The sequence below is a fragment of the Tyto alba genome, unplaced genomic scaffold (assembly GCF_018691265.1).
Source record: "Tyto alba isolate M040663 unplaced genomic scaffold, T.alba_DEE_v4.0 Super-Scaffold_18, whole genome shotgun sequence".
NCBI lineage: Eukaryota > Metazoa > Chordata > Aves > Strigiformes > Tytonidae > Tyto > Tyto alba.
In genome coordinates this window covers 3,958,017-3,982,315 of record NW_024881280.1, presented here as the reverse complement: position 1 = coordinate 3,982,315, position 24,299 = coordinate 3,958,017, and the positions used below count along the sequence as shown (strand labels likewise).

Sequence of the window (24,299 nt, the reverse complement as noted above, 5' to 3'; positions counted from 1 at the left end):
ATAGGTTCGGGTTCCTCTCATTCAACTACACATGCAACATTGCCAGGGAACTCCTCACATACCACACTAGTTGCCTGGGTAATTTCTTAGATGGCACCTTCCTTAAAAATAGTGAATATTTTTTAAATCTAATCGCATAGAAGTAGAGAGTGGGTAAAAAGCTGCCAGACCTTATTTAAAAAGTTACAGTTCTCTTAAACAGCTTTAAGTTTCAATATACACACACAATTAAGTTTCAATATACACAAGTCAACTCCTCACTTCCCAGATTTCAAAGACAACACAGCAGAAGATGGATCCCTCAGCCAAAGTCCACAAACCCTTGAGCCACGGAGAACGTTTAAGTTTGTAACGTGTAGAAGCAGTATCGTTACTGCAAAACATGGGAAGAAAACACGCTTTACTAATACTCGCCTCCATTCGCTCCTCTCTGCCTCCCATTGCTTCACAATGTGTTACAGCTTCTAAGAAACGCTTACCAAGCCGGAAAAACATTGTTAGCACACACAGGATCAATCAATAAGCCCATTCACCCAAATATTATGCTCAACTTTGTAAGCTTTCCTAAATCAAGCCTGTCCTAATTACAAAGCTAACTAAAAAAAAAAAAAACAAAAACAAAAACACACAAAATCAGGCAGCCTGTAAGAACAGCTGCAGCGGCTGGCAGCCGGGGGGGCTGCACAGACAAGCCATTGCCCCCTTCCCCGACGTCGGTGGTGTTACGTCGGTATCCTCTGGTGCTCGCCACGCACACCCCCTTGCTCCACGCCGCCACACCGGGGCGAGGGACCCCGAGTGCAGGCGGGGAGCCCCGCTCACCCAGGCTGGCAGCCCCGCTCACCCAGGCTGGCAGCCCCGCTCACCCAGGCTGGCAGTGCTTTGCCCGTGGGCCGCCGTTTTCCGCATCGCCACCTCCCAACATCCCCCCCGAAGCGGGCTCGGACGCGGTCCCCAGCTCTTTCGGAGCCAGGCACGACGTGCAGCGTGGGAAGGGTAGCACCCTGTGACAGCCAGCATCCCAAACTCCCCTTCCTTCTCTCCTCTTTCACCAATGATAATTTCAACCCCCTCCAAGGCTTCCCCCCCCCCCCCCCCCCCCATATTCATTGGTGGTACTGGTTTTTACACAGCATGAAGAAAGCCATTTTTAATTTACTCACTCATTTCAGGAAAAGCATATGGACTATTTCCAGTACATCCTATAACATTTAGCTTTCCTTAATATTCTCATCACCCAACTGTGACAATGTATACACTTGATATGTGTGTACACGTAAACATTTTTCATTACTTTTTCCAAATAAAAGTCTAAATTCTCCAGCTCTATAATTGCTAGAACAGTAAAGATTTTTTAAAAACAATTTTCCAGATTTAAGTTCAACATAATGAATTCCAGAATGACTAGGAGAATTACTTCATAAGAAGAATTTAAGAGTCACTTACAGAGGCTGAAATATATGGATTAACAAAAAAATTGTGCCCTTACTCTCAAGTCATTTTCCAGACACTGAAGTTAGTCACTCTACATGAATTTAAAAAAAAAAAAAAAAAAAATTAAAACGTGAAACAAGCTTCTAGGCTAATTCAGCATTATTTTTTTATGTCCCTGATAGTTTCATCTGCATTCAGCACCCACAGGAAAGCGTTTACTGTAGTCAAAAGATGGACACTTAAAAGCACAGTTTTCAGGGTTCTCCAAAGTGTCATTCATAAGGGAAAATACTTTGTTAATTAGGCCACATCTAATGCAGAAAGTAATATAGTACCCAGCTCAGCACTGGAAGTGTTGCACCTGCTTAAGGAGTTACACAGCAAGCGTACTTGTACCCATTAGTTACACCATTTTAATAATTGTATATTTTTCGTATTCATGGATTTTTTTTTTCCCTAAAGAACTTGTTGTGAAAAACAGATCAACTGAGTTTCCTTTCTCTCTGAAGCACTACTAACTAGCATTAATTATTTTCCTCACCACAACATATTCCTGGAAAAAACATAAAAGCGATTATCACCATTTCCTCAGCAAAGAAGTCTATTGGGAATTTTTATAGCTCTGACAGATAAAAAGGGCTCGGTGTAATGGAACTCAACCTGCTAAAGAAGTGACAAGAGACTAAAATACACATTCACAGAACAAAGTTGTAGAAGGAAGACAGCACTGTTTGCAGCATCCAGTCCTTTCCTCGTGCCAGTTCCCTGTACAGCCTCTTAAAAGGCCTAATTTTAAAGTCTCTCGGCGATAGAGCTTCCACTAACTGCCTTAAATCAGATTTGCAAAACAGAATTTCACTCCGTGAAAACAATCCAATACTCATTTTTCATGGAATATTCAGTTTCTTTTACACTGAAAGTGATAAGCAATATATTGCAGCTTTTGTGCTAACAGAAGGTGTTTAACAGCCCAGAGACTAGCACAGGGGGCTCTTGGTTTTGGCATCCACAAAAGCTTACGTTGCAAGTCAGTTGTTTGCACAAACAGGCATGAAGTTTCTGCGTGTTAAAGGAAACGCAACCTGTTCCCCCACCCAACTACTGCCAGGCAGAGGTGGCAGCGACCCCGAACGTCTGCAGGGATGACCAGTTCCTCGGTCTTCTGTCTGGGTTTCAATAGCACCGAGTCATCTGCCCCCCGATCCAATTGCCTAGGGTGTAAAACATTAAGATTCAAGACACCATTCGGTCCCAGAGTTAGCCCTGAACCTACAGACACAATATTCAGAGTACCTGAGGTGCGGAAGAGGCTACTTCTGCTGTAGTATAAACTCAGAAAGGGAAACCCAAAGCACCTCATTCACACTTAAAGAACCTCTACACATTTCTTCTCCTGGACTTTATGTGTTTACAAGCTATCAACCCAAGACAACAAATCCTGCAGAGAAGCAGCATGGCAAGCACACTTCCAATCCTTCTTTCTGGAAGGGGCTAACTCAGCCTTGCCAGGGGTGAAGAAGCACCGTCTGCTAGAACTTGCCAGAGTACTTGCTGCTATGTGTAACCTGTGGTGCTGACCGCTAAACTCGCTTAAACTGGTTTTCATCCTTAAAAGCAACTATGACAACGTGGACCATTACTCCGTATTGCTGATGGCTGATGTGGAAGCAAAGTCCTTTGGCAAAAGATGTCACTAGTCACCTGCAGAGCATTTTACTCGTGGCTCGTCCTACCTTGTTGCTGCCTCAAAATTCTCCTAAAGGGTGAAGTAGGACAGCATCCTGTACCTTGCCAGACATCCATCAAGTGTTTCTCTCTAAGCATTCTTGACCAGTGTCTTTGAATTAATCCGGGCAAATTTTCTTTGAGAAAATGCAAGAGAAGATGATAAAGATGGACTGACAGGGGGAAAAAAAAAAAAAAAAAAAAAAAAAACAAACCACAGGAGCAGGATGGTCCCTAAAGAAAGAAATTTAAAAATAAGCTCCCCTCCCAATTGCTCTGTGTCTTTTACATGTTCTGCTGATTCTATTCGGGGTTTATCTATTTCATTTATTGACAAATTAATAAAAATTAATTCAGCTTGGATCCTTCATCAGCTCTCAAGAGTGTCTGACAACTGTTCCTTTAGTAAGTGGCTGACACCATTCAAGGCAAAACCACGGGAACTTTCTTCACTTCATCCAAGGGAAACTTTCTTCAGACATGAAAACGGAGAGCTCATTTTGAATCACAGATCCTTATGCTGTAACTTTATGTGAAAGGTGACTTCAGTGCATCAAAACAAGTCCAAAGTATTTGGAGCCATTTTGTCAAGTCCAAGAAATATAGGAGGATTTCAAGTATGTCAAGCTGAACCTGGCTCAGATGATGGAAGGCTGCAAATACATTAATTTACCTTGAAATAGATCACAAAAGGTCAAAATAACTGCCGGATTCAGTCAGTCTTCAAGTTAAGCCCAGGAAAGCGAACCTTGTCATTTCTGTGCAAGAAAAGATGATGATGTCCCCTATCTCACCGAGTTTGTCTGCATTTCAACCTCCTCTATTAAATGCAAGTATTCTTACCTGCCAACTCCACGATGCAAGGAGGATTTACCGGGGCGCGGGGGGGTTGGAAATGCTAATGACAGGGCAGAGATGAAGGGGCAAAGCGCTCCCAGGTGGGCGCAGCCGAGCATCTGCAGGGGGGGTGGATGTGCCGCGGGGGCACCGGCCCTTTGCAGGGCGGTCAGCGTCACGTCTGCTTCAGAATGCTCCCCGCTCTCTTCTCACCAAGAAAGCGGGAGAAAACTTTAAAACCCACCTGCTTAGGAATTGGAGAAGGAACGTTTCTGGTTTTGGCACCACACCCTGTTCCTTTCTCGTACTTGCAAGTCACCCCAGAGTAGTGAAAACACGGTAGATCCCAAGCCTAAACACGACAGCTATCAGTTTACAATGCGCCTGAAATCTTAGGGTTAGAGAGTAGCTCGAGATGAAACTCCCACAACCAAGCAACTTCAGGAACACCACACGCTGAGCTCAGGAAACTTGTTGGAAGTAAATAGTCAGCTACACAGATTTTAATTGCAAAAACCTGTACTTTTTTAAAGACAGACATGTAGCAGAATCAAATTAAAGTTTTGGACACTGGTTCTTAAACAGTATTAAGGGCTTAAGAGAGAATATATTCCAGTTAAATGATCACTTGTGAGACTACATGGGAAAAAAAAATTTTTTTTTCCAGTTCGAACAATTTCTTAGGAGCTAATATTATCACCTGGGTGTCTGCAACACTAACAACCATCAACTTTAAAGCAGCAAATAGGAATTTACTTTTTTAAAAAGTTTTGAATTACATAGTAACTGATGATAAACTCAAGTTATCCCATGTTGCTTTTATATGCACTTGCCTACATGTAAGTAGATATTTACACTTGCAAGTAGGAACACTACCTAGCTACAACTGTTTTTTCTTGTCTCTCGCAGCTCCTGCACAACTCCACCACCTGTCCTGTGAAGCCATCAGCTAATAACATACATCAATACCAAATTCTGCCGTCAACAATTTCCCTACAGGGAAGCTCTCTTTAAAGTGTTTTCCCTGCCTGACTGGTTTTCACTACAGTCTTCCTACTACAGCCCCTAGGTGATGAGTTTCTACAGCAAAAGTTCTTCTCGAGTCTGCTCAGAACATACCTGCTGGCAGCAGCGCAGTAACCGAAGCTTTCCTGCTTGCAAACCCACGGCTCTGGAACCAACCGCTGGCACAAAGCACCTGAGATGTCTTGGGCCATCCTCATGACTAAATACAGCAAATCAGGGAACAGCCTTGTAACATGGCATTCACATAATCATCTCCGGGCACAGAGGAGCTTTCTTCCTGCCCCTCCCCAACCTTTAAAATGTGTTTAACAATGTTGTACAACAGACGCTTCAAAAAGGTGCTGGAACAGTGATGTAGCATGAACTAAACTAGACCAAGCATTTTGTATAGTGACCCTAGTAGTTTGTGTCTGTGTGTGAAAACTTGATTAAAAGATCAAACATGTTTCCATAAAACCTAGGTAATTCCATGCAAAGGTAGTCCATGACCACTGAAGGGGAAATTACAAATTTTTTGTTCTTCAGTCTGTGGCCTATGCTCTATTTCTTAGGGAACACAAAGCAGAATTTCCCTTTTGCAGGAAATCCTACAGCAGCTAAATATTCTGCAAAAAAAAAAAAAGAAAAAAAAAGACACCCTCCCCCACCCCCCCTCAAAAAAAAAAAAAAAAAACACAAACCAAAACAAACAGCTTTACAACATGCTTGAAAACACATTGAAAAGTCTTCCAAAGTCTTTAACTACTTGTAATTAATCCACTAATTTGCATTGCTCAAACTGAACCGCAAGTTCAGAACATCTGGCCTTCCTGTAACATCGGTACAGCCAGTTTAATGTGTGCACACACACACAAAAATATCAGATCCGGGTCAGCTGGCATTTAACATTCAGAAAGACCTATCACTACTTCCTTTATGATGGTGGTTATGCAACCTGCAGTTTATACATAGATATCACTCTTAATATAATTATATCTTAAGAGCGCAAGAAAGGATTCTTCTGAAATAGAATGAACACACCTGAACCTCAAAAGCCCTCTTGCTATTTGTGGCAGAGGGCATCTATCCATTCACGAGGATGAGCAGGACTATGATTAGTGAAAACAAGGAACAGAAAACATGCCCAGCTCACACAATTCCAAGAACTGGAATTAGCTAAACACCTATTCTTCCTTAAAGTGATTAAAGGTCATCACTCGAGAGGAGCAAGCTCACATCAATTTGAAGAACAATTGCAAGACCACCATAAAGAAGTTTAAAGGTACCTTAGGAGCGAGCCCGCAAGGGCAACACCCGAGTAGTTACAGCCTTAGCTCTAAAAAAAGTCACCCACCTAATATATGACAACATCTGAACAGACAGCAGAGACCACATGAGCCTGGATACAAGAAAATTCTGTCTGGCTAAAACCGAGCAGGATCGGAAAGTGCGACTCAGGCTTGCTTAATTATGCAGACTATCCTAATCCTTCAGCATATACCACAATGAACAAGGTATACATTTCAGTAGCTCAGTGTTGTCACAAGAAATGTTCTAAAAACCCAGCATGAGTCATCTCATTTCAGAATGGTTTAGGAAAGAAAGCAGAAAAATGTTTGGGTGAGGCCTAACTGTAATTATGTATTACAGGCTGCTCTACATAGGCACAGGTACCTAGTTCTTTAATCTGAGAAGTTCCCCCAGCAGCTACCATGGAAGTGCCGAGAGCTCAAAGCAGTAGATTTATCTGTCTTGTCAGCATCATGCTTAATTCCCAAGGAGGAAGAGATTTCCAGACTGTTACAGAAAGGGCTGTGACCACTTTCAGGAAGCTTGTCGCTTCGTGCTGAAGCGTTCTGGAATCAAACGAGATATCTGTAGGTACTTCTATCAGTTACACTTTTACTTAGCAAGACAACCCCATCCAGCACGGTAAGCAGCAGGACTGCCTACGCTCACCTAAGCAGCAAACCACCACCCAGCTACTGCGGTGAACCACCGAGACCACCGCCTTTTGCTGCAACTTCTTGCTGTATTTGCAGTTAAACTTCAGCCCTCGCGCAGGTCACCCCAGCAGTGACACCCATACTGTTGCGTTTACACTGCCACAGGATCAACTAGAGCATCGCAGGCATGGCACTGCAGTGACATCCTTAAACACGGGATGCTAATGAACGATGACAATTACTTCCAAACCAGCAGAAGATGGGTCTTGATGCCATCTTCGCTCTAAAGAGGAATGCTCTCTACCACCTAAGCATACGCAGAGAAAGGAACTTTTCTGGCTAGAAAACAGTTTCATCTTACATTGGACACTAAAACCCAGAAACCAGCGTTTATCTCTACAGAACTGTATGTCCTCAATCTTTCAGTAAACTAGTAAAACAGTTATCATTAAGCAAGTTGAAGTCCTTAAAGTCTTTTAGTCATCCTTACGTTCACTAAGCAGCCCCTGACAACTTGGCATACAGTTTAATTTACAGATCATGCTTTACAGTAAAGCAGTGCCACTAACAAATGTATTACAAGTTTTAACAAACTCAAATCAAAATAATACATTTATGACCTCTGAAAGAGCAGCTGTTACAGTTATCTGCATCATGTACATAAACCATTTTAGGAAAGTCAAAGCAAAACAGAGGTAACACAGAAACATAATCTTAGAGGTTTCTTTACCCAACATCATTATGCTGAGAAACCTGCTTTATAGTACACAGTTCCCAGTCCTGCTTATCAAAAACCTCTACACACAAGGCTACATTTCTCACTTTATCTTGACATACTCTGCATAAACTAATAACCTTGCACGAAATTTGCCTTATTAAAAGAGAGATAGATTACAAGAGGAATTCTTGTGTATTACAGTTATACTTTGCTCCGATGGCAAAATCATTTGTCAGCATGAGACTTGAGGAAGCTTTCTCCTAACTGATCCTGTACAAATACCCATTTTACGTTCGTGATTGGAATACTCAAGTTGCTCCCTTATTTTGCATTACAGTCATTTACTGCACACTTACTAAAGAAACAATCCCTAAAACAGGTTCTTAAAGACATTAACTCATTCCCTATATTCCTATGACTATGCACACTTGTCACCCCAAAAGAGATTACAGCCCATCTGATCTTTGAGTAGCTTATCCAAACAAAAAAAAAAAAAAGAGGGGGGCAGTGAGGAGGGGGAAGCTACCCACCATAAATTTGTATACTTAGTAATACAACAAACAACATACAGACCCTGTTTTCATGAGTTACAAAGAAACCACTCTTACGGCTGCAGCCCAGGAAATCAAACTTGCTTTAAACCGAGGGAATATTGAGATGAATAATGGCTACGTGTTTTTTTGTCTTGCTATGATTTTAGACAGGTAGTATGGCTGTAGGTGGTATTTTGGTCTGACCTGGTAAGCTGTTCTTATAGAAGACTAACAGTTTTAGAAGCACTTATTCCAGAATTAAGCGCTATTGTTCTCAGAAGTTAACCACCTGTAAAATTAACCTGTGAGGCCTTTACCACTTAGATCTGTAACATTTGCACTGTGCACAAGAGCAAACCTTTTTCAAAATTAGAGCTCTATGTCAGCATGTATGAAATTCAAGTGCAACTGCATTTATTTATAAGCATGCCCATGAAGTTTAGGAAAGAAGTTTTCAACTCACTTATTTCACTAGCAACCAGGTCCAGTCTTTCTTTCGACCTGCTGATTAGAACCACCTTCATTCCACGTCTTGCTAACTGCAACAAAACAAAACAGGAGACGTAAGAACAGTCATAAATCCCTTCCAAGTTCATATCCTACTTAAAGGAATTGCATAATTGGTCAAACATCACAACAGTAAATTACCAGAAAGTTTGAAAAAATTACACTTTTAAATAGAGACAAGGAAAACCAAGACAAATATTTCCATGCTACTTCTTATACTTGATTCCCTTCACGCCAAATTCATTATCTTCTCAGTCATGCAATACAGGTGTATAGGAACATTTATAAAACAGAAAACCAACAGCAGATATTTTACAGAACTTTCACAACAACTCTGCAAGTCAGAGCAAAGAGTTAATCTTAACTACAGGTAATACCAAGCCAAGTTAAGATATCCATGGCCGCTTGAGCACTCAAAATTACTCCAGCACCCAATGCTTCCTTCCTTTAGCCAGGCTCCACTCCTACTTTGTACTAATCATAGGTATAAAGGTTAATTTACCCATGCAGTTCTTTTAGGGAAGCTATCTGTGTAACTTAAGCTGTGGCCAGAGCATATCCTGGTCATCAAATCAGACCTACTGCTGCAAGTTCGAAATGTGATCTAGCAGCTCAATTTAAAATCATCTCAAGAAAGATAGCTACATATCGGAATTACTCTGCAATGAAAACAAATAATGTTTGTGACTACTGTAGGTCCCTCTTCCAGCAAAAAGTAAAAACAACATATCCGCAGATCACAGTGACACTGTCTTTCAGACACTTAACATCTACATATAAAAAACAGCTAAGTTCTCATTGCTCCAGTAAAACTTCTTCACTGCCTTAGGAAGCAGGTAAGAATAGGTGTTGAAGGAAATCTTAGACAAAAAAACAAAACAAACAAACAAAAAACCCGAACAAATCACACCACCACATGACAGTGAAGTATAGCAACAACCTGAAGTGACTTAATCTCATGTGCCTTTCTACCAGAAGTATGCAAGCCAAGAAGAATCTTTCAGAGAGAAGTATGACAAAGCACCTCAGTGAACTCTGTACTGAACCTGTATCATAAAATCACAGAATGGTTTGGGTTGGAAGGGACCTGAAAGATCATCCAGTTCCACCCCCCTGCCCCGGGCAGGGCCCCTTCCCCCAGCCCAGGGGGCTCCCAGCCCCGTCCAACCTGGCCTTGAACCCTTCCAGGGAGGGGGCAGCCACAGCTGCTCTGGGCACCCTGGGCCAGCGCCTCACCCCCCCCACAGGGAACAATTTCTGCCTTACATCTCATCTAAATCTCCCCTCTTTCTGTTTAAAACCTGCTACCCCACGTCCCACCACCACCCCCTGATCCAGAGTCCCTCCCCCCCCTCTCCTGCCCCCCCTTTAAGCCCTGGGAGGCCGCTCAAAGGGCTCCCCGGAGCCTTCTCTTCTCCAGGCTGAACCCCCCCAACTCTCTCAGCCCGGCCCCCCAGGGGAGCTGCTCCAGCCCCCCCAGCATCTCCGTGGCCTCCTCTGGCCCCGCTCGAGCAGCTCCGTGTCCTTCTGCTGTTGGGGGCCCCCGAGCTGGCCCCAGCACTGCAGGGGGGTCTCCCCAGAGCGGAGCAGAGGGGGAGAATCCCCCCCTGGCCCTGCTGCCCCCCCTGCTCTGGCTGCAGCCCCGGGCACAGGTGGGTTCTGGGCTGCCAGCACACGGTGCTGGCTCACAGGCAGTTCTCCATCCACCAACACCCCCAAGTCCTTCCCCGCAGGGCTGCTCTCCAGCCACGTTTGTGCTTGGGATTGCCCCAACCCACGGGCAGGACCTTGCACTTGGGCTTGCTGAACTCCAGGAGGTTTGCACAGGCCCACCTCTCCAGCATGTCAGTGATGATTTTGCGATTCTAAGTATCTCAGCCTCTGACACCAGGACAGTCCGAAATAGCTCTGGTCCCATGGGACAAAAAAGCCCCAGGGATGCTCCTCATGGGTTTAAGCTCCAGACTGTTGACATGCAGTTTGCTTTCTTTCAGCAGTCATGACCTTTGGGCTCTCAGATTGCTTAAGCAGGTACCTCAGCTTTATGGAAAGTATCCAGATGTCCTTGTCTCAAAAGTTGAGGAAGTAAAGCTCTGTCAGTGCACCCAGTTAGTGGAACCTCAGCTCATTTAGAGAACTTCTACCACAAGAGCAAGATTGAAAAAAAAAAACTGCTGCTATATTCACACTAAAAGGGCCACAGTTTCTGCTGAGCACTGTGACTTCACTGGTAAAGGCCTAGTGGGTTGGAAGGAACCGCAACAGTCTGAAGAGCAATAATGATCCTCTGAGATCCCACTAACTATATTTTATGTAAGAAAAAAGGAACACCCACTTGCTTTGTCAATGACTTAACATTATACTTGGGTCTTTGGCCAAGGTCCCTAGGGTCCTGAAAAGGCTGAATGAGAAGACCTTAAAACTAATCACAAAAACTCACCCAGAGTAACAAACATTGGGAAGATGCTCTTGTAGCCTAAGGATTGATGCAAGCAAGAGTCATCATTCTAAGCGAGTTGGTGGATGTAGGTGTCTGATTTCCCTAAGTGCCACGTTAGTAACTACCACATTTCCCACTTTGGTAGGAAAGCACAGCTGCTGTTAAAGCTTTCTCTCCAGGATGGAAAGGAATGTCATTAACAGCCCACCAAAGCAGAATTAAAGCTCTTGTTGGAGTAGGTATAGCAAGAGGATCTAAAAAAGCAGTACTGAGCAGATGTACGTAGCATAGTACTGCAAGGTACATGATGGGATCATCACCTCTAGTTTACCACTAGCATACAAATACATCTAAGATTAAATTTAAACTCATGATTTGAAAAAGCAAACAGCAAGAGATGGGCAACAAATAGCGACTCCTGATGAAATCCTTTAAAAAAAAAAAAAAAAGGCAAAAAAGGTGTGCTGCTTTGGAATCAAAGACTGAATAAGCAGGACTTGGACAGAGAAGAAAATTTGCATTTACTGTGGCACTACCTTTCACAAAGAGATGGTCTAGTGACAAAAAGGATATCAGTGCTGAGCAAAGAATAATACCGCAAGAGTGAAAAGTGAAACTGCTCTTTGCTTGGAAAATAAGGAAAGTAACCAACATAGCAGAGCATAACCAGAGAATCCACAAATTCATAACATTCTTCCATCATTTACTGGTGACCACATCAGACTTCTGAAGAGGAGATTCTCAACACACCGTTATGTTTCTCAAACTCCTCCAAAGGGAAGGAAGTAATCTACATGATTATAATCACAGCCATCAGTGCCCAAGCAGCTGTGTGCCCGTGGCATTTTATAATAACCCAAAGGGAATTTCTAGCAGCAAGTCAAGACCCTGCTGGCAGCCTTATGAAGACATCTCTAGAGTTAATTGAAAGACTGAGAAGTCTTTCCAGGTATTCCACGTTTCACCCTGCATTCACACTTGACTTCAAAAAGTATTCTTCATCCACCTAAACTGTCAAAGGGTAGATTTGTGTTTTATTGTAAATAAATAAATAACAATAAGAAATACAACTCATGATAAATACGTTTTCTTCTATAGCCCAAGAATGAACACTTGTACCCTTTGGGGTGCTTTTGGGTTGCTCTGTCCCTGCAGCAACTATAGCAGAGAAGCTGAAACAGCCCTTGTTTCCCAGCAGGATCTCATACTTGTAATCAGCTTTCCTCACGGGGGTTCGAATGCAGGGTTCTGCTAGCAGCACACGTTTGTGTCCAAAGGCAGCCTGGCTCTTAGACACACCAGCGGAACACAGAGCAAGCTGTAGTTTCATTCACTCCATAACCTAACGTACAGATCCTGAAACTCATCTCTCCCGTGATGTTCAAGGCGTGTGACCCACACCAGAAGACTTCCTCCTGGTAGTGCTACGCCCTGGGCACAGTGACCTCCTTCCACTTGCTCTAGGCACTTAAATTTAAGTGTTGCATCATTTGCTTCTCTGCCACGTAACTGGGATATTTGGCCAGGATGAGCTGTCAGCTCTATGCCATAATCAGGTGCTGTTGGCACCAGGCTTTTGCAGGCAGCTCCCCTCTCCTGACCCAGTAGGATGAGGTGCTACTTGCCACAAAGTAGAAAGGAATTTGGGGGCTGGGGGTGCAGGTGGCAGGGCACAAAGGGCTGAAGGGAAATCTGAAGGATGAGGACTACCCATGAGGAGGAATGCTACTTTCCCTGTGGGCTCTGCAGAACAAAAAATTCAAGAAAAAGGTAATCTCACACAGCTGATGTCCTCAGACAAAGTCATGCTGGTGTTCCAGAGAACACAAAAATGAGTACAGACAGGCTCACTTTGATACTGATGCTGGAGTTGAAAGTCATTTTTGCTATAAATTGTTGTAGTCAGCACTATTTGTCATGATGTTCTCTGGGCTTATAGGCTAAATTGCCCCATACTAACAGGCACTTTCTGTCTTACGCAATATATTCAGTACCATCTTTGGAGCCCACATATCCATCAAGAACAAAAGCACAGTAAAAGAGATAGAGGTAAAACCCAGCTTCAGAGACTTCATGAACTACAGGGAATAATTGGAACATACTGCAGGCAGGTAGAAATGCCATTTAGTCAGTGCCTGGAAATACCAAAAGGAAAATACCAAGGGTAGAGAAAGTTAAAATAATTGTAACAACCATAAAAAAAGTTAAAAATAAAAACTGAAGGACAAGGAAAGGGCTGAAAATAGAATTCACAAATAAATGAAACTAACAAAAAGAGATACAACTTTTGGCTGGTCACCAGAGGGAAGCACAGCAGGAGCCCTCTCCACAGATGTCTATGTTAAGATAAGGTGAGGAGATATGACCCGCTGCTTGACAGAGTTGAGACAGCATGACATCTTCCCAAGGATCGAGATACACTTCCAAGTGATAAGAATTCTTACCTCTTCTGCGTAGGCTTTTCCAATCCCATCAGTAGCTCCTGTGACCACTGGAAAAAAGACAGATATACATTAGTTGCTTCACAGAAATAACTGCAATGGGTGTTCATTCGTAGGCTGTTAAAGTACTCATTCCAGCCAAGAGACACATCAAAGTCTCCGGAATAGGTGTACAACTATTATTAAATGTCTTGGAAAACTTGCACTAAAACCTTTCCATATGTAAGAAAGGAGAGGAATAGATGGAGTCAGGAGCCTAACAGTTGTTTCAAGCATCAGGTTCAGCACCCTTTCTCAGGCCAGTCCTCTGGTCCACCGCGTTTCTTCAGAAGCTTTGTAGACTATGAGAGATTTCAAAGTCATTTAACTGAAAAAAAAAAAAAAAAAAACCACCAAACAAACCAAAACTCATTTATGTCTTACTAAATCAGGTCTCAACTTAGTTTTAAGTACAGAGCAAAATAAAAAGTGTCTTAAAACCTGTAAGCAGTCAATAAAACAAACATTTCAGGACGCAGGCAACAGGTCTCTGTTAGTGACTCTCCAACAGATTTCAGATCCCTGTGACCATTCTGCTTACTAGCAGCAAGCATGAGCGACTGATGCAGCCATCCCTTGCAAGCTGGGCTTCTAGAGCTTAAATTTTTTCACTCGTGGGTGACTGGGATCTGTGTCAAGCCTCAAGTCTTTCTAGGATTCTTTTCCACATGCTGAGAAGCTCCGAGTGACTCAACACGCCATTAGTTTGACAGATTATTCCAGGGCTCTCACCACACCAGTAGCTGATCATCTCAGTTTGCTCACTAAATAGCAATTCCTCCATCCAGACTTTGCTTTTCCAACTGCTTTTTAAGCAAGCATATTCAGCACCACTTCCTTTTCCTCTCAGCTCTTCCTTCTCATCAAACCCAATGCCTACAACCCAACACCCTTATCCATTTAGTTCTCCACTCATCTGTGTCTGCTCTCATTCTCCAAGAGGCTACAGATATACCAGGTTTTTCTGTTTGTCCTCCTGTCAGACCAGAACAGTTTGGTTTGTGCTTCCACTGTTTAACCCTGAACGTATGGTAGGAACGCCCAAATAACTGGGCTTGTTTAACGCTTCAGAAAACTGAACGGAGAGCACCGGTTCAACTCTCAGGTCAATCTCTACCTGAGTGAAACTCACAGCAGACAGAGGTGTTGTCCGGCACCGGGATTCTGCAAAAACTTCCCTTCAGGGCAGCACAAGGAGATGTGTTCGCAGATGATTTGATTAGTCACTGCTTGCAGATCACCCATAACAGTTGTCATGCAAACAGCAGCCAGAATATTTCTGTTTGAGTAATAACAGCTAGGAAATGCTGTAAGCGTTTCAGTTTCTGTGCCTGCTAGCTATAAATAAGTGGACATAATAACCAGTGATGAAGCCACCAGCAAAGGAAGTTTGAATGGCCAGCCAACAGTACAGTAACAGGCTAAGAAAAAAGATCCAGTCATGTCCCTGACTCCAGCTAGATTTACAGATGACCACAGATGAAGGTACATACACATACATTTATCCCTTTCCTGGTTTCAAGGTTTATTTGCAAGGTGCCATAGCTCCAGTGTGATAAGGAGATGCAGGACTATACTGTTAGCATACTAACACATACTGAACACACAGGATGCTCCAGCTAGTAAATGGAGTTCTAGCTGCTGTGCTGTCAGGCCCAGGGAATTTTATTGAGAAGACCAAGTGTCTGTGTCACACCATTTTACTACTTCCTATCCAGCCACGATTAGGGAAGCGTGAGTAACAGTTTTGTTAGAGAAACAAATCCACATATAGAAAGGTTGAGTAGGGGTCCAAATGATTTAAAAAAAAAAAAAAAAAAGCAGACCTTGGGGAAGAAATCAAGAATACATTCCCAGGAGCCCACTTATCTGCAACCAAACCTGTACCAATATTGTTATTCATTTAGGCAGCCAGCATTAGTCCTGCAGGATGGCACCATCCCTTATCCCTTCAGTTCAAGGACTAACAAGCTTCAGCCTTGCTGGTCTTGGGTTTCACTTCATGCTTTATCACACAATTATTCATATTATTGCTTCAGCAAAATTATAAGGAGCACAGTGAAAACCTCTACCGGTACCACTCTCACAACAGCAGCTGGACACTTTCTAAGCTGACCCAATCTGGAAAACATTCAACTTCAGTGACTTGGTGAAAGGGGTTGTTTCCTTCAGTATAGTTAGTGAGGTACCTAAAGAACAGCCATTCCCTATAACACTTACAGATTGTTTCTCCTCCTTCCAACTCAAAAGTCATGGACTTAATGGTTTTATTCCCAGATAAGAAGCTCAGCATTTTAAAATACTGCTTTCTGACACCGTGAGTTGTTCAGCTTCTAGCAACTACAGATGAGAGTGTATGCTCCATAAGGCAGGGACTCCAAAAAGTATCTGTAGCACTTTAAAGGCTTAGTAAAGTGCAAGTACAATTTCAGTCAAGGATATTTACCTCATTTATTGAATCCATTGCTTAGGTAACTTGTAATAGAATCAGCTAGAGCATGAGACTTAAGAAGCTGAAGATCAGGGATTTCTAATTGAACTACAAGTAACAGAACAGTTCTTCCATTTTTAAGCCCCACTTCAAATTAAAATAACCTGTAGTCCAGAGGTTAAAGTACCCTCCAGAACAGAACTTGAGACATTTAAAAAAATCTGATATACATAAATGATGAAAAACATTACAGAGTCCCTCCAGGAAAAGAAAAGTGCTTGAGCCATCAGCTATATAAACAGGCACCCAGATGATACACACTCTTGTTTTGCTTCTGCTCCTTCCAGTGTATAACCTAAAACACCTTTTCTTCAGGCCACACTTCTCTTCCTGAGGCCCTTCAAGAGAAGCTGCCTGCCTCAGCTCTCACCCATTCTAAGCAAACGGATTTCCCATCAGTGGCTGCACTGGTGCAGAGGCCAGCACCAGAGGACTGGGATGGGAAACGTGCTAATGCAGACCTGTCCTCCTGCTGACCAGCAGCACCCAGTTCAGCCAGGGAGCTGCAGTTACTGCCTACTTATGGGATCCTAGTGAGCAGTTTGGGGGGGCAGAAAGGCTGCCCAGACAGATACCTGCCAGAGCTGAGAGCAATACTTAGACCCTATCTTGTAAAAGCAAGGAAAAGAGGTGAGGTAAAGGCAGCTGATGGGACCAACGCCACACAAGTCAAGATTCAGCCCTTATTTCCCTCCACGTTTTGGATTACCTGAAGTGTATACGGTATGGGGAAGGGGAGAGCCATGAAACAGAGGCTTTGGTAAGCCTTGTGCATTAGCAAGGCACTTAATTTTTGTATTGATGACGTTCATCTCTAGTTTCCACTCTGGAGCCAAGTGTTGCAGTTTTAAATTGGCACAGCTTTGAAGTGGTTAACTAAATTTTTACTATCAACTTGATGTGCCCAAGCTAGTTTAACTCCAAGTGTGGATCAAGCTTTTAAATTCTGTTTCTTCTGCAGACTGCCTTCCAACAAAAGTTACAAATTGACTGCAGTTGGCAGAGCTTAAAGAAGGCAAAGCAAGTAGGGTAGGAATAAGTTATTGTCTGTGCAAGAAAGCTGCACCAGCTTGTAAGTGTGATTATACACATTTACTCAGTAGTCAGACTAACTGTAGTAGCTTCCCACTTCAGCCATCTGCCGTCTCCAGAAGAGAAGCGAGAAGAGTGCCCAGGCAGCTCGTGTGTGAGCCCACCAAATAAAAGTTTGCCTGAATGGAAGTTTGCATTGAAGCACTGGCTGATTTTAGACAAAGAAGTCAACATCCATCTTCCCCTGACTTTTGGGGCTGTAGCAGAAAAGGGGAAGAAAAATAAGGAAAGGTATCCAGTAACACGACATCCTATGAAAACAGCTCACTCTTAATAAATCAATGTGTGCACTCATATTGGGCTGGAGATGTTCTACCCCAGTAAGTTACCACTAGCCAGAGTTCAGCAGCGCTGGACACAAGGTATTTCACAACATAAATTAGGCTGCATCCAGAACAGATTCCCACCTCAAGACATGCTTTTTTGAAACTGGGATATGTATAAGTACAGAGCTGACACGTGCAAGACTACAACATCTTCTCTCAGTTCTGAAAAACCTGCCCAAAGGCTCCTGTCCTGAGTCAGAGGCCACACAGCCTGGCCGTTGTGAGTCCAGCACACTGAAAGGAACATCTCTTGCTCTTCTCTGTAATGACAATTTCTTGCCTGGGTAAGACTGGCGTAATCATTGTTATAATGGGTTACATACAGATGCACGCAAGGGTTTTATCCCCTAGTCCCAGCTTTCATTTCAGTTGTGCATAAACAGTCTTGTATTCCAACTGTCCCTATACAGTTGAAAATGGTAGACAAGAAGTGGGAAAGCTGGTAAAACACCTACAAATCACCATTCACGCTAGCCACTGAGGTGTGACTGAACCCACCAATGCTTTGGATACGGCCTTACTCAAGTGTAAGTGTGCAAAGAGAAACTTCCAATGTAGCATCAAGGTCTCTGAATAAATAAAGCAGTATGGGGCATCATCTGCTCGTACCGCTGGAGGAGGTTATGCCATATGCAGGCTGTAGATCTTTCAACTGCCATTGCATACGTACAAGTCATTCGCACAAGAATTCCGATCAGCAGTTAAATTTTTAATTACAGCATTATCCTTAACACATCATGCAAGCATTTCCATAAACCACATCTCCACTTAGGACAGTATAGCATCTTTGCCCTAAAGACCGTGCCAGAAATTTGTTTCCTAAATGGTGTGGGGAGAGAAGGAAAAAAAAAAAAAAAACAGCCAACCAACCAACTTAAACAAAACTTAAAAAAAACAACCCAAACCTTCTCAACTCCTGCTTTGAGTTTACTTGTATGTTGTTGACCTCTTCAATTTACGATACAGCTGCAATGGAATCTACCATCACCTCTACTACTAGACCAGTTATCGACAGACAGAACTCACTAATTCCCTAACACCACCTAGCCACTTCACCTCCTAACTTTTCACAGTGTGTTTCACAGCTTTTGTCACACGTACAACAGATATGATGCCGTTCATAAGCATTGGCATAATTTCTTGTCCAGTACCAAACTCAAAGCAACCCCTGACAAACACAGGCAAAGCTAAATGAACTCAGCAGTCCGTGAGATGCGTGGTCTTGCACTAAAAGGGAACAGCTTTCCTGTTATTAAAAAAGCCATAGACCAAGCCTATGAAACACACTGTGTAACCAGCCAGTGACTTCAGATGATTAATACACCCAGTGGTACATGACTTTAGGGACTAAAAATGTAGACTCTTCTCCAGAAAGCTTACAGAGGGGTGAACATGCAAATGCTTCCTACAGTACCTTGCTATAGGTGCTGTTACCCTTCAGAAATCCCACAGCCCGTGGCTAAACATGCACAGGGTAAGGTACCACCAATGGTGAAGGGTGCTCACATGGTCTTCCTGCTTGTAAGAAGTAACAGCCACTGACTTTCCAAATAAGAGGTCAGTGAGAAAACATCCACCACCTCCTAAGAGGATCCTATACTGGATCAACATTCCCTGCTGTTAAAAAGGGACTACCACTCTATAGCCAGGCAAAAGCAGCACCCAGCAGACCGTGGCAGGCTGTTTTGTGAAAAAAATGAATATTCGAGGCCCAGAAAGAACATTTTTATCTTCTCCTTATGCATCCAGGACATCTTAAAACAAAAACAAAGAATGGTGCAGTAAAGCATGAGGCAGGCATGTAGAAATCATCTCGTCTCATGACGGGAGCAAGGACCGGTGTTGACACAGGGAGAGGGAGCAACAGCAAGCATAGAAAATTCTACTGCAGTTCTGCAGAGCAATCATGCTGAAACAAGATTATAGATTCGTGACTCTCCAATTCAAGGTTAGACTACACTGAAGACAAAGCTTAAAGAGATCAAGCCTGCCTTCAGATACAAACACATGTTTTCCACAGCAAAATATCTCCTAATAGTGATAAAGCATGGAACACTTTTATCCACGTTGCTGCTAGCAAACAGCACCAGGCATACTCCTTATGCTGCTTTGACTACCTGCACCCTGAAGCTAACAACCATCATGCATGTTCTCTACTAGCCTCTTCAAACTACAGATTCATTTCAGTTCAGCCATTTTCCTGTTTTCATTAAGAAAAGCGTGAGTTTTCAGGCAATCTTTCAAAGTATTGCAGATGCACTCACGTACATCATTACTTAGGAAGGAGAACTCAAGCCACTAACAGTGTTATTCCCCCTAGAAAGATGTGGGCCCAGCAATTTGGGAACATCTACGTTGCTCCTGCCAAAAAATTAAGCTAACAAGCAGATCTCAAGGAGGGCAGCTCAGCTACATTCCCGATGCTCGGAGAGGTATTCAGATTTGTTGTCAAAATGGCCACTGCAGAGCCAGTCTCTCAGCTACATCCTCCATTCGCACAGAAGAGCCATCCCTGTCCTGCAAGACCAAATCCAGATGCCAGCGAGGGTCTGCCACAGCAGGGTACCCAGCTGCAGCAGGCACCAACAGAAAGAATAAACTAGGCGTCTAGTGTGCCTTGTTAAAGCCATGCAATTGAGAGAAACTTCACAGCACAGCTAACCTTAGCACAGGTTTAAAGTACAACACATAAATAACTGAAGACTCGAGATCCTTCTGCTACGAAACACGGAGGCTATATTAAGATGACAGCTCCTGGGGAAAACAAAAGCTGTCAAGGGGAGAAAAGACTATCCCTGCTTGGCATCAAGTAGTGCTTCATTTATTACAGATTTATATAAATCATTGGCATTTGACCAATACCAAGCTTCTAGATTATCTCCAGCCAACAAAAGTACTTTAGTCTGTGCTGGTTAAAAATATTCTACTTTTTGTCCTCAGCTTGCTAGGAATGGCTATTTTTAGTAAGAGCCCAATCAACCTTATCAAAATCAAGCATCAAAAATAGACTGGAGAAACACTGGAAGCAAATACTAATTTTAGCTGCTCTGTCTATCCCTGCCGTTACCCACAAATTCTGACTGCACAAACCATGCACGAGTGCTTAGTTATTCTAGGCAGATCCTTGTCGTGACCCTCTTTTTCCCTGAACACCTGAATGCAGAAAACACTCGATTGATTAAAGATTAATACAGCCGCAAACCATGACAGCTGCCTTTCGTCTGAGTGCTTTTGGGGAGGGGGAGAATATGGGATGACAGAGAGCTTGCATCAGTATTCCTCTTGGGGATCTATTACATGGAAAGAAAATTGCTATTTCAATTCCCTTTTGTTGCTAAAAATAGCAGCCCCAATTGATTCAAGCAAACAGGGCACCGGCTTAGCAATGCCAAATTTAGAAACCACTGAAGTCCCAAAGAGTGAACGCTAACGCAGTCTAACACATGCCAGCTCATATTTAACAAAGAACAAAGAAGATAAGCATGCTGGCTGCAAGTTAATAAGACAGCAGTAACTCCCTGCATTTTTATTAAATAAAACCAGAAAACTCGGTGCAAAAATAAGACAAACTTCACTCCTATCCTCAATTTAACTTGCTGAAATAGGAAGCTTCATCAGAAAGATCATCTGTACCCAAGCTGAAATCCTAGAAAATCTGGGTAGTGGTTTGGGTTTTTTTTTTCCATATAAAGGGTTTTTTCTGCACAAATGAGCTAACACCTAATGGTCAGACTTTGAAAAGACAGGCTACAGAAAAAGGTTCAATTCCCAGAACCAAACACTTACTTGGTAACAGCTTGTGTCTAGGAGCTAGGATTGTGGGTAGAAAAATATTCTATAAATATCACAGCACTGACAAGTTCCCATTTCATCCAGAACTACAGCAAGAAAGGGTTTGGGGCAGTGCACTCTCAAGATGCCTTTAGACTTGAGAGCTAGAAGAAGTCTAGAAATCCCAACAAGAAAATAATACAGAAGAGTTCATGAAAGTCACAGGCAACGTTGACGCAGGATCGGCTCCAATTGCCCCTACGTGAGCTCCCCCAGTTCCAGGGTGGCAAGTCTTTGCCATAAGGTCTTTTTCTCCCCTTCGCCACGGGCTGCTGTGTTATGGACACGGGCGTCTGGGAGGAGAGAGGGAACTCTCATCCCGCCTCCTGCGCTCAGAACCCCCCACCCCATCCTGTAACAAATTTAGGAACTTTGCTGCTTGCAAGGGTTTTGATCCAGAAAATGCCAGGCGAACCCAAGAGTGCCCCGAGTCGAGCTTCTGCAGCAGCGAGGAAGTTGTTCAAATCGTCTGCTCGAGTCTGTTTAAGTTAGGCATATGCAAAAGCTATAGCTGCCTTGTGCTCAGTGAGGCACGATCATAGGTTACTGCACAGTATTAATATATTTGGCAAAAACAAGCTCTCGTTTGTTCGTCATTATGAAATACGTGATGGGTGCTGACTGTCAATGCAAGCATGACCAGGCCAAGAAAGCACACGCACGGACGATGCTCAAATTACCGTTTCTGGTTCTTCCTGCCTCTAGGAGAGGGAGAATACAACAGGAAAACTTTGAAGATCAGATAGCTTGGGACCGGCACCAGCTGAAGGCTTTCGGTGTGTTTGCCACTGGAAAGAGGCATCAGTAAGTTGCTTTTCTGAGAAGGAACTAAGCAGCTGGTAGAAGGGCCTCTGGGTTTGGAGCCTGTACAGCTGAAAGGAGGCTCTACATAAGAAGTCACTAGAAGAAATTTGAGCTTTTTTTTTTTTTTTCCCCTCTTTCACTACATATTTGTAACAGGCAGAAAAATAAATTCGAGTCAGTGACATGGCAACAAAAAACCAACACCTGCAAATAGAAGAGGATAACAAGTGATCTTGGCAAGCTGTGGGCATATTCATTTCAAGTCAAAGCGATGCAAGGTGTCAGAATAATCACAAGTGTAGAAAAAAGGTGGAGATTGGGATAAAATGCAGTGCGCTAAATCCATTTTTAATCAAAAGGCAAACTGTGCCAAACTTTTTAAAAGTATAATCAGTTTAGACAAGAATAGTGCTCCAGACCTACAAGGCAAAAGCAAATCATTTTATACGATGACCATAAGAAACTATGACTGTGAAGGTGTCTGAGACCTAGAAGAAGAATCTTAGAGTATCGTCAGGAGCTATCTGGGGAGGTGCCTACAATGGCTCAGACCCCCCAAAAAAGGAACTTTATCAGGATAAAATCAAATTACGAGTTACTCTCCTCAGGGTCCACGCTCAGCACAAATCCTCTTCTGCACTGTTACTAGTGACCACCGCACAAGGGAACGCTCTGTGAACTTCACGGACAACTTATCTACTGGAAAAGGATCACAGCATCACACCGCAAAGAATTAGATGGTTTTATAAACAACAGCAATAAAAGCATAATATTGCCAGATATTAATTACATGGTGACGTGGTGGTACCAGATGTCAAGACAGGAGCTTGAGACTAACTTTGCTTAGAGTTCGGGTGACTGTTGTAAGCAATGGAAGAGAGGTACCGGGGGTGCAGTGGCTGAATATCAAATGGACTATAAACTGCCATTCTGATGCAGCTATAAAGACAGCTTACATAACCTGATTGCACCCACCGAGGTGTTTCCCATAGCAATAGAAAGCAAAAATACATTAGGTAATTTAAATGGGAACAGCTGCAAAAAAAAGGGCTGCGAAAATAATTAAGGGTTACCTGTTCTAGGAGGTGAATTTAAAAGGGTTTTGTTTGCTCTTCATAAGGTCCTGTAGTGTGGCCACCAGAAAAGGAAAAGCGTAGGTTAACACTGGGAAGAAAATACAAGTTGGTCACAATTAAGACTGGAAATTTGAGTATCTCAAAGGAGGAGAAAACCCAATGTTTCTGACTGAAAAGCACAGTGAAGGTAAGGAACCTGACCTGCTGGAGGAGCTCTGAGATGCAAGACAGCAGTGCAGGACAAGACAGACGTAACTCTGGAAATAGAACTACAAACTTGTTACAAGAATCTGTTCATTACTATCCATTTAAGGGATCAGAAGGAAAATGGGAAACAAAATAAGCCTGACTAATTAGTTGATTGTTTTTGATACATTCTATTAATTGCACGCTTCCAGGCTTCCTCAGGTTGTCAGAGGGCATCAGAGAAATTCTCCTTTTTTCTCCTCCCCATCTCAACACACAAATTGAGTTCCAGAGTGTCACTGCTCATCTCTTCATGAAAGAGAGGCTAGTTGAAGCTAGAGGTATGAGATAAATGATAGCAGAGACAAATGTGCAGGGGTCCTAAGAGAACAGAGACTTTGGTTTCCTGAAGAGGATCTGAACGGGGAAAGATCTCCTTCTGGAAACCTTTACTGTGCGGGCAATAACTCAAATCATCTTACTCAAGAATATTCACTCCATATTCACAGTGAGGACACCAGTCTCCAAAAATGTTTGGGACATGAAAAGAAGCAACAGCACCTTGTAAAGACTTTTTAAGATCAGACTATGTGGGCATGAAATTCTGTAATTTTTTGTTGTAAATGTCAAGACACCCCAGAATGCAGTGCTAAATACAACCTTTTCTCTACACCTTTGAAACACCGGTTGACCTTTCACAGCTTCATGACTAGGACCTGAACTATTTATAATTATACAAAACACAAAGTCTTGAAGAAATCTCTAAATGAAGGTTTGGGTACATTTCAAGCATAATGCACCATTCAGTATGGGCATGGCACATCCTGATGCATCAGGTCATTAGAAGAAACCCCATGTAATTTAATAA

The 24,299-nt window shown here is 42.9% G+C and overlaps 1 protein-coding gene across 1 annotated transcript in view; it reads right to left on the bottom strand.

The window, feature by feature from the left end:
• The window catches only part of HSD17B12 (hydroxysteroid 17-beta dehydrogenase 12), a 95,157-nt gene that overhangs the window by 48,712 nt on the left and 22,146 nt on the right, over positions 1-24,299 (bottom strand). The window contains 2 exon segments of the mRNA XM_042790983.1: positions 8,662-8,737; positions 13,590-13,636. Of these exon segments, the coding sequence (XP_042646917.1) occupies positions 8,662-8,737; positions 13,590-13,636 (123 nt within the window).